The sequence below is a fragment of the Halichoerus grypus genome, chromosome 2 (assembly GCF_964656455.1).
Source record: "Halichoerus grypus chromosome 2, mHalGry1.hap1.1, whole genome shotgun sequence".
Taxonomy (NCBI): Eukaryota; Metazoa; Chordata; class Mammalia; order Carnivora; family Phocidae; genus Halichoerus; species Halichoerus grypus.
The window spans coordinates 112,574,745-112,586,299 of NC_135713.1; the positions used below are offsets into that span (position 1 = coordinate 112,574,745).

The 11,555-nt window shown below is 41.5% G+C and overlaps 1 protein-coding gene across 1 annotated transcript; it reads left to right on the forward strand.

The window, feature by feature from the left end:
• The first annotated feature begins 534 nt into the window (after positions 1–534).
• SPINK1 (serine peptidase inhibitor Kazal type 1) lies at positions 535–7,271 on the forward strand. The gene is made up of 4 exons (XM_036065721.2): positions 535–589; positions 1,944–1,975; positions 3,457–3,563; positions 7,226–7,271. The coding sequence occupies exons 1-4, from the start codon at positions 535–537 to the stop codon at positions 7,269–7,271; spliced, it is 240 nt and encodes a 79-aa protein (XP_035921614.1).
• Positions 7,272–11,555: the final 4,284 nt, after the last annotated feature.

Consider the following 11,555-nt stretch of genomic DNA (forward strand, 5'->3'; position numbering starts at 1 on the left):
GGACCTGACCCCTCTCTAACTCTAACCTGTCTCTCTGTCAGCTACCTTGGGCTTTGTGGATGAGTGACAGAACAAAAGAAAAGAGAAAGAATAAAAAAAGGGAAAAGCTGGAGGAAAAGAAGAAAGAATAGAGAGCAATTTTTGGATATCCATACCCATTTATATATCCAGAGCTAGAGTACAGGGGACCTTTGAGTTCACCTTATGGATGAGGCCACAGGGGCTCCCCATAGTCACAGAGGAAGTTAGGGGGAGAACCAACTAACCGACCACCAGAACTTTTCTGACAGTCTTGGCCTTGCATATGGCAGGCCTGTGCTGTTTCTTTCATCTTTCTTACGCAAGTGACATTCCCAAAACTTGGGGCCAGGCTATGTTACAGAGTCAATCAATAACCAAAGATCTGTGACAGGGCAGGAGGTGGCGCCTGGACGGCCAACCTAACTATATAACCCTTCCAGTCCCAGGGTTCTGAAGAGAAGTGGTAAGTTCAGTGCAGTTTTCCACTGAGGTCTGGATACCGAACTTTCAGCCATGAAGGTAACGAGCATCTTTCTTCTTAGTGCCTTGGCCCTGTTGAGCTTATCTGGTAGGTGCCTTTGCATATTTTTCTGATTGAGTAAAACCTTTTTGACGTGTTGCATTACTGAGCTCATTACGTTCTAGACTTAGAGTCTAGTCTTGGACAGATCTTTTGGTCCCAATGAAATGAAATAAGGTCAGGGACCTATTCCAGGGGGCTTCTTCAAACCCAGAGATGCCTTGCTGCTTCTCATAAAATTTAGCTAGGAGGAGCTACCTCCTTACCTAGATCACCTCAGAAATTGTCAATATCAAAATCAAATCTCACCAACATTTCTTCCTTTGGATACTATCAAGCTACTTCCTCTTCCCTTCAATAAGCTCATTCAAGATCACCAACCCCTACATAATGTCAACAAACCTGTTATTTTCTAGGGAATGCAGCATGGCAATTTTAAGTACCTATCTGTAAATTCAAGAAATGTGAATTAGACTAATAAACAGTGTAATGTAATAGAGGGAAAGAGCTCTTTGGGGACTGATGGTGAGATGTCAAAAGAGTTCTATTTTTAACATTACTTACTAAAGAAGACTTACATGTAATTGCAAGTTAGTTTTGTGTCACAAGATCTGGCTGGTGCTAGTGGTAACTGTTTCACAAATTTTCATATAAACTCTCCACATCTTCGTTTATACACTGACACTTCTTACATCACTAATTATAAGATCAAAGGTCTAGTAACCAGTTGTGAGAAGGCAGTGAAGATTCAGAAGATATTTGCTCTGCACCTGACACATTTCAAGCAGTAAGTAAATCACTTCTATTTTCAAAAGACATGGGTCAACTTTCATGAAATGCCCAATTGAGATACTTTGGTCATAATCAAACTTCTGCTTCATTTTCTTAAAGCTTCATTAGGCAGGGAGTGATGGGGCACCAGTCAGATGTCCTTGAGAGAAGGCAGAAATAAGAAAGGGTTGGGTGGGGCACCTGGGTGGCTCAGTCGGTTGAACATCCGACTCTTGATTTTGGCTCAGGTCATAATCTTGCCCTGCATCAGGCTCAGTGCTCAGCAGGGAGTGTACTTGAGGATTCTCTCCATCTCCCTTTGTCCTTCCCCCTGTTCATGCGTTCATGCGCTCTCTCCTTCTCTCTCAAATAAATAAATCTTAAAAAAAGAAGAAGAAGAAGAAGAAGAAGAAGAAGAAGAAGAAGAAGAAGAAGAAGAAGAAGAAGAAGAAGAAGAAGAGGAAGAAGAAGAAGAAGGAGAAGAAGAAGAAGAAGAAGGAGAAGAAGAAAGGTGGGGAGCAGAAGAGGCGAGCAGAGAAGTCTTCAATGGAAGTGGAAGATTGCAAATAAGAGCAGATCTGGCTTCTCCCATTTAGTACCTGACCTCACATGTCTCATTTATGTTTTCTAGGTACCACTAGAGCTGGCTTGATGGGAAGAGAGGTAAAGACAATTTTGTACTTTTTTATCTCTCAGGCTAGAACTATTTACTCCACTCAACTCACTGCCAAGCTGTGACATTTCAGTTCCCCTGAAGTCAGGATGGGTGTGTGGTACTAGTGAGGCTTCACCTGCTAAGTGTGGATCGTGACAGCAGTGCCCCACAGGGTCTTATGCTGAAGGACAAATGCACCGACACACAGGCAGTTTCCATGTTGTCATGTAATGCTTGCTGTGAAGGCATTCTGAACGTTTTGAGGTTATCTGGTACGGCAAGGATTTGGGGGGGGGCATTCTTCTTAACTTCCCCCCAAGCAGCCTTCCTCCTTACAGCCAGTTTGACCATGTTGGCATAAAGTTCTCCCAATCCCCAAGGTGAAGCTCTAATTTATAATGAGCAAAAGAAAATAATAAACTAGGTTCTTCCTCTAGAAAAATATTCTACACCTAACTTTTCTTTTTTTGTTCTGAGTTTATAAATTTATTAACTGCAGTAAATTTGAAGACCAGGGAAGAGAAGTGTCCCTTTTCATTTATATCTAGTGAGGAGATAGACGGCAAACCAAAAGGGCATGAGTAAATAAATTATTACACTAATGATAAGGGTTTAAAGAAATTCAGGTACCATCTGGAACCTAGCCTGGTTAGATCACAGAATGTGCCCCTAAGTGAGATATATTTTGAGCCATGAAGGATAAGAGAATGTTAGCAAAATATAACTGATGGGTAAAAGTAGTAGACTGAAGTGGTGAAGAGCCAAAGCTCAGGACCTAGACCAACTGGGTTTGAATCCTGGATCTGGAATTACCAGCTGCGTAGCCTTGGGTGATTTAATCTCTTTGTGCTTCACTGTCTTCACTGGAAGAAGAGTGTAATAAAAAAGTCATAGGATAGTTGTAAGATTTAAATAGAGTAATACATGAAAGCACATGCCTATGACAGCCATCCCATAACTACGCATTCTTACTGATGTCCAGGAAACAGACTGTGCAAGGGCTCCCAGGGCAGAAAGCACCTGAAGTCGTCACATGACTAAGAGAAGGGCAGTGTGACTGGATCACAGTGGGCAAGGAAGACATGCCCACGGTGTGGCTGACCTGACAGGAACCAGCACCAGCCATCATTGCAAACTGGAACATGATCTCACTCACCTTATTCAAACCTCACAACGCCACCATGAGATAGGTGTGGAAGCGATAATATCCTTCCCATCGTGCAGATGAAGTGACTGAGGCTCGGAGCCACCAGAAGATTTGCCACATAGTATAGCTTGTAAACAGCAGAGGTATTACATGCAATCAGGTATTCTGATTCGAAACCTTGGATTCTTCCTCTCAGACACTCAGTATCACTCCCCCCATCACCGCCGGGCTTCCATCTTTAAGCTAACCGACTTAAGGAAGTGAAAACCCTTTTAGAGATTTTGCTATAAACTCAAAGAACGCTAAATGATGGAAAATAATTCTGTTTAATTCCATTTTTAGGCTAAATGTAACACTGAAACGACTGCATGTACCAAGATCTATAATCCTGTCTGTGGGACTGATGGAGAAACTTATTCTAATGAATGTGTGTTATGTGTTCAAAATAAGTGAGTACAAACTTGAATGTCTTTTAAAACATATTTTTAAGCTAGTTGTCTTCAAATTTTCATATATCTTATCCCTCTAAGTTCCAATCAATATACCAATAACATTAATCTTACCATGAGAGAAACAAAACATCTTGACTTTCCAAAAATAATTCCCAATCCCTTTTTCTCATTACATATCTGGTATGATTATCTACAGAGATGTGCATGTGTTTATGTGTGTGTGTGTGTTGTTATACAAAACAATACTTATTGTGTCAGGCATTGGGCAAGGCACTGAATACTCACAAATCTATGAGGCAGAGAATACTAAACCCATTATACACATGAAGAAATTGAGACTGAGCTTAAGTAACTTGCTCAAGATCAACCAGCAGTAAGTGACAGACGTGGGTCCAAATCCTTGCTCTTTCAACTATGCTTTAAAGTCAGGTACCAGACTAAGTATTTGTGAGATACAGAAGGAAGTCCAACATGTTTCAAGTCTCAGTTTGGTTACACTCAATGCTAATACAGTGTAGTCAGTGGAAATAAGAGCAAAGTACTCTGAGAGCACAATATTAAAAACAACTAATTATGCCTGCTACAATTCGGAAAAGTTTGGAGGCTTTGTTTAGGCCATAAAGGAGAGAGAGGCACTCCAATAAGAAGAAAAATCTGAACAAAAGGGAGGAAGGTATTAATAACATGGTACAAGATAAATGTGTTAAGGAAAGGATAGTGGAATAGAGGAAAGTGTTTGAATGGTTCTCTGAATTAATTTTTCAAAAATCACTTGTATAACAAAAACCCATGCTTTACAGCAAATCAACAGATAGTCTAGATTTTTAAAAAGCTAATACACCCAAAATACCTTTAAGTTTAAAAGATCACAGGGGCGTCTGGCTGGCTCAGTTTCTAGAACATGTGACTCTTGATCTTGCGGTTGTGAGTTTGAGCCCCATGTCAGGTGTAGAGACTACTTAAAAATAAAATCTTGAAAAAAAATCATACTTGGTGATGGTAATGATTGTGTTTATGAAAGCCCTCAAAAATGCAAATATGAATTATATGGATCAGGTGACCAAAAACATACTTTTGTAACATTCTTTTATGGAGATGAGAGCCAGCCTCAGTGAATCTCATTTTCTGAAGTGATCATAGGTAGGTGCTGGGAATCAAACCTGGCCCTGAGAGAAGCAGATCTGCCACAAATTTTCTATTTTACTCAGCTCCTGAACACCTAACATGTGCCCAGCATTGTGCCGGTTTCCTCTACTTTCCTTGTGCTTATGAGTGAAAGAAAATAGGTCTTAAGTGCAAATAAGAAAGCTTCTGGTAACTTGGGACAAGTGCCATCAAATGAGGTGTGAGGAAAGTACCACAGGAGTGAAGGAGAGACACAGATTCCTTAGTACCAAAAGGGTCAAGAAAGGATTCATGAAAAGGATGTCATTTAAACAGGGCTCTGAATTTTGGCAGCACCGCAAAGGCATTCCAGGTTAAATAAAGGTGTAGAATGAGCAAAACAAATAAAAGAGATTCCACAAGTAGCCCAGAAAACTGTTATTCTTAGAACTGATTTAGCATTAACAACTTTGACTTAGACTCAAATGACTGCATGCATTTCCATTATTCCGTAGTATAAATTCCCAATAACATGACCTCTCTTCTTGGTCTGCTTTAAATCACTTCAGAAAATCCTCAGTGTTAGCAAGGATTGTTGAAATAGGGCCCCAGGGAGAGAGATCTAATATCCTCAAGTTTTAGAACCAAAATATTAGGTGTTCTGCTTTGTGGTGAATTTATTTCCACACTAAAGATTTGTAAAAGGACTGGAAAACACTTGTTAATTTTCTCATGACCTAGGCTGTTGACATAAAGGTCAAACATCATATTTCCATCCAAGGGGAGGAGAAAGCAACATAACAGCCTTGAGATTTAGAAAACTCCCAAGTGCCAAGACCAAAATGCCCAATGTTTAGAATGAAATATTGCAAAAATATGAGCATACAGCTGAGACACCCCACTCCCTTAGCCTTTAAAACTTACCTGTACTGCTTACTCATTCTATTTTCTCAAAAATATTTAAATATGGGAAGAACATTTGAATGCCAGAAAATGTAACTTCTCTTCCTGTATTTCTCAGATAAGAAAACAGGTCTAGGGGTGCTTGGGTGCCTCAGTGAGTTGAGTGTCCAGCTCTTGGTTTTGGCTCAGGTCATGATCTCGTGAGTCATGGGACTGAGCCCAAGTCGGTCTGCTTGAAGATCCTCTCCCTCTGCCTCTTCTCACTCTCTCTCAAATAAATTAATTGATTTAAAAAAGAAAAAGAAAACAGGTCTAGAGAGAAAATGTGGCTTTTCCTAGTGTAAAATACTTACAATGTACCATACCACCTTTCTCTCTACTGCCCGTTAAAAGCCCCCCAAAAATACTTTGTTGAGTTAACTAGAACCAGGCTCTGACCCTAGTTGTTGGGTTTTGAGATGGGTAGACAAAGGCTTGCATCTCCTTGATCATTACGTGCTTGTCAGATATAATCGGTAAGGACTTTTTTCTCTGTCTTCTCAGGGAATTTGTACTGGCAAATTCTGTTCTAGAGACCAGCACTCTCTAGTAGAACTGTCTGCAAAGACGGAAATGTTCTGTAACTGTGTTGTCCAGTATGGAAGCCACTAGCCTTGCCACCAGTACTTAAAATGTGGCTCGTACAACTGAGAAACTGAATTTTTAATATTACATAACTTTAACTGATGTGAATTTAAATAGCTAAATAGGGATGGTGTCTTCTATATTGGACAACACAGCTATAGAAGGGAAGTCAACCTGTGTACTGTGTTTAGATGTTTGTGCTATGTATGCTAAACAACTCAGACAAGTATTATGCATGGATAATATTCATGGAACAAGAAAACAATAAAAACTCTTAAAATGAAGAATCATCAAGGTCCAGATAAATACATGCATAGATATATGGAAGTCAGATGTCCTCAAGTAACAGAGAAATAGAAGAATTTTTATAAACCAGTAGTATATTCAAAGAAAGAATGGTTAAAAAAGAGAGAGAGAGAGAGCTCTGAAAACAACCTCATGAGGCACAATTACAGGATTTAGGAATATTTAGCTGACAGAAAAGAAAACTGGTTTGGGAAAGGTAGTGTCCTGGGGAGCAGAGAGGTTTTTATCTGGAGGGGAGGATGCTCAGACCTGGCAGGTATCAGATAGGATATAGATATGATTTCCTTCTGTGAGATCTCACAGGTATTAAACCCCAGAGTTCTAAGGCAAAAGATCAGTCAATTAGAACATCCTGTAGTAGCCCAGGCACCAGCTAAGCTGGATACCTTGTGGCTAGAACAATGATATTAGGAGAAAAAGAAGCAACGATGAATTAGAGATTGATTTCAGAGGTTTACTGTAATGCCACAGTAGATCTGTAAACTGTGTAAGGACATTTTTCCTTTCTGTTGTATCCCTAGTGGATATAAGAAAGAGTGTCAATATTTGATGGATTAATGAATAAGTGAATGAATACATGAATGAAAGGCAGGGAAATGGGAATAAAAATTTGAAACCTTTCTATTTTAAATAAAGCTGATGTTTTTTCATTGTTTTTCTCCCATAGTCACTTTTTTGTCAGCAAAGTTCAAGCTGATTTTTTTTTTCATTCTCTTCTACAGGAAGCGCCAGATCCCTGTCCTCATTCAAAAATCTGGACCTTGCTGAGAACCAAGGTTCTAAAATCTCCTGTGGTCCCCACAATGCCTAGCGGACCTGACTGTTGAATAAAATGCATCTAAATACTTCCTGTTGTTCCTGCATGCTTTTTCCTCAAAGGCATGTTTGATTACACTGGGGTCAGGGGACTGAGACAAACTCAGAATAGACCAGATTTTACAAAATACAGCAATTCTGAAATCTTGGACAAGGTTTCCATCATGATGCTTTTTCCTTCTCCATTCCCTTCCTCACATACTGACTACTGTCTCAGGAAAATGTGATTACAGTTATTAACTGACAGGACCCAGTTGATCCTGAGGACAATAATCCCACAGAGAATTAAACTAGCTTCAGAAGGAACACTTGGAAAACTTTCAGTCCAGAAACATGTTATCTGTTAGCTTTCGTGACTGAAATAATTTCTTTAGGTTTCCTTGGGATTTAATAGAGCATCTATTGTACGAGGACTCTGTGTAGCTGACTTGGCTTTATATGTGAGCCACAATAACCCTGTAAGGTTATCCTTATCTTGTGAGTCAATGTAGAAAAGTTAAGTAACCTGACTAATAGCACCGGCAAATAAGGTAGCAGAGTTAGGTTTTTAATCCAGGGTGGACTCAAAAATCGAATGCTTCGTCTAAACCACAATCACCCCAGGTGGATTATTCCTTGCCTATTTCTTCTATAGGAACTTTAGGTAGCTTCCTCATATTAAAAGACCTATGTGCGTAGGGACAGCAAATAAGGTAGAAATAAGAAGTACCTCAAAAGAAAAAGTATCTATAATCACTAAAAAAGAGATGGAAAAGTAGCTTGAATTCTTGAGCCCTTATGAAGAACTAGCCGAGAAGGGAGAAGCGGATGGAGGCCTAAAAAAACCTGAGATGTATCAGGTGCATCAAAATCTTTCCCAACACAGTTGCCTGACACTCTTAAGGTTTAGGATAATTTCTTGTCATGTTCAGAATATTCACGTCTTGAAGCTTAAATCTGACCACTAGAGGATGCTGTGGTCTCCCGCGTGACAGCCAAACCAGAGCCTAAAGCTCGCCAGATACCATGCTAACAGAAGTTATGGATGCAAGATGGCTTCCTGCATCTCGTCTGTGATGCTAGAGGACACTTGAAGGGCACCCTTAATAGTAAACAACTTTGCCACAGTAAACGGAATTTAAATAATTGAATGTTAGAAATTGTCACGTCTAATTGGACCATTTTACAGGTCTGGAGAGAAGAGGTTTGAAAGTTATAGGTAGAAGGAATACATAAACCCAGATTGTTTACCTTCAATGGTTCTGCTCCCTCTCTCTGACCTGTTAAAAGGTAAACAGAGGCAACCCACATCTCCACCTGGCCATATTTTTTGGAGCTGCCAACCTGACAGATGCCAGGCCAAGTTCTCAAGACACAAAACAAGACAAACAAGAAGGGAAAGGATCAACAACTAATGGTATTTAAAAGCAAATTCACGAGTCACAATTCGAAGATCTAATGTTGGTTTTTTTGTTTGGGGGGGGGAGTTGTTTGTTTGCCTGCCAATCTGTACTTGGAAAGGAAGGGACAAAGAGAAATTTTACCTTGCTCTATGGACCAGGCGCCACAGACAGAGATGGAAGAGCTTCTTTGGTAAGAATTCTTACCCTTTGTCCGCTTTGGCCAGTTTCCCCGGGATCCCTTCTGCAGGCTCCGGAGTGAGCGCGACGCCCCAGCGTTCTCGTCCTGGTCACCAGGTACTTTAGAGGAGGAAAAAATAATTTTCCCTCCACCCTCAACGGTGAGTGCGTGGCTGAGACGCCTTTTTCTGTAGGGCACCTCATAAATGGATAGGCTTATCTACGATGAAAGTTTACTGTGGCCACTGTAACTCAAGATTATCTTTGGTGAGGTTCACCTGCTCGTTCAGCCTTCAAACAAAAATTCTCACCGGAGGCCTCACACGGGACCCATTCCGGCCCTGGAACCAGAGGGTTTTGAAAGCTGACACAGTCCCACCCTGAATTCAGTCCGGTCTCCAAGTCGGACCCAGTCCCACGCCGAACTGCGTCCCCTTTCCAAGCTGGACCCAGTCCTTCCCTGGACCCAGCTCAGTTTCCAAGTCGGACCGGGTCTGACGTGGGACCCAGTCAGGTTTCCAAATAGGAACCAGTGTGACCCCGAACTTCGTCCGGTTTTGAAGTCGTACCCAGTCGGACTGCGGCCAGTTTCCAGATTGAGTTGGGAGAAAGAAGTGCGCGGGTAAAGCTGAGAGCTTTAAGGTAAAAGCTGCAGGGCTGGGATCCCACAGGGATGTACCCCGACCTCCAGAGGCCGCGAGAAGCCGCGAGAAGCCGCGAGCTGGAGGGCCTCCACAGGTACCTGCGTCTGGTTGCTCGTCGCTCCTGGGCTCCTTGGGTTCCCTCTTCTGTCTCCATAACCATGAAAAGATAAACTTGAGGCATATTACAGTTTCAAGAGTTTATGTGGACAAAAATTGAATCGAATGGAGCAACCTCCAATCTAGCAGACAGAAAGGAGCTCCGAGGGGCACAAAGACGTTACTTTACAAGCAAAAAAGCTGGTTGGTTATTTCAAGGTCGCTTTCCTTTAGGGCACAGCAGAGGTCTGTCAGGCAGATGACGTAACTAGTGCTGATCAGGGGATTCCTGACTGACTGATTTAAGATTCCATTTCTGGGAGAGCAGAAACTGCACTTAAGTCTTGGTTTGGTGGTGTGGGGCTTAGCCTAACAGACTCCATTCTGGGCCTGTTGCCTTGCTTTTATCTTTTTTTTTTTTTAATTTTTTTATTGTTATGTTAATCCCCATACATTGCATCATTAGTTTTAGATATAGTGTTCCATGATTCATTGTTTGTGCATAACACCCAGTGCTCCATGCAGAACGTGCCCTCCTCAATACCCATCACCAGGCTAACCCATCCCCTCACCCCCCTCCCCTCTAGAACCCTCAGTTTGTTTTTCAGAGTCCATTGTCTCTCATGGTTCTTCTCCCCCTCCGATTTCCCCCCCTTCATTCTTCCCCTCCTACTACATTCTTCTTCTTCTTTTTTTCTTTCTTAACATATATTGCATTATTTGTTTCAGAGGTACAGATCTGAGATTCAACAGTCTTGCACAATTCACAGCGCTTACCAGAACACATACCCTCCCCAGTGTCCATCACCCAGTCACCCCATCCCTCCCACCCCACCCCCCACTCCAGCAACCCTCAGTTTGTTTCCTGAGATTAAGAATTCCTCATATCAGTGAGGTCATATGATACATGTCTTTCTCTGTTTGACTTATTTCGCTCAGCATAATACCCTCCAGTTCCATCCACGTCGTTGCAAATGGCAAGATCTCATTCCTTTTGATGGCTGCATAATATTCCATTGTATATATATACCACCTCTTCTTTATCCATTCATCTGTTGATGGACATCTTGGCTCTTTCCACAGTTTGGCTATTGTGGACATTGCTGCTATAAACATCGCGGTGCACATAGCCTTTCGGGTCCCTACTTTTGTATCTTTGGGGTAAATACCCAGTAGTGCAATTGCTGGATCATATGGTAGCTCTATTTTCAACTTTTTGAGGAACCTCCACACTGTTTTCCAGAGTGGCTGCACCAGCTTGCATTCCCACCAACAGTGTAGGAGGGTTCCCCTTTCTCCGCATCCCCGCCAACATCTGTCATTTCCTGACTTGTTAATTGTAGCCATTCTGACTGGTGTGAGGTGGTATCTCATTGAGGTTTTGATTTGGATTTCCCTGATGCCGAGCGATATTGAACACTTTTTCATGTGTCTGTTGGCCGTTTGGATGTCTTCTTTGGAAAAATGTCTGTTCATGTCTTCTGCCCATTTCTTGATTGGATTCTTTGTTCTTTTGGTGTTGAGTTTGATGAGTTCTTTATAGATTTTGGATACTAGCCCTTTATCTGATATGTCATTTGCAAATATCTTCTCCCATTCTGTCAGTTGTCTTTTGGTTTTGCTGACTGTTTCCTTTGCTTTGCAAAAGCTTTTTATCTTGATGAAGTCCCAATAGTTCATTTTTGCCCTTGCTTCCCTTGCCTTTGGCGATGTTTCTAGGAAGAAGTTGCTGCGGCTGAGGTCGAAGAGGTTGCTGCCTGTGTTCTCCTTTAGGATTTTGATGGACTCCTGTCTCACATTGAGGTCTTTCAACCATTTGGAGTCTATTTTTGTGTGTGGTGTAAGGAAATGGTCCAGTTTCATTCTTCTGCATGTGGCTGTCCAATTTTCCCAACACCATTTGTTGAAGAGACTGTCTTTTTTCCATTGGACATTCT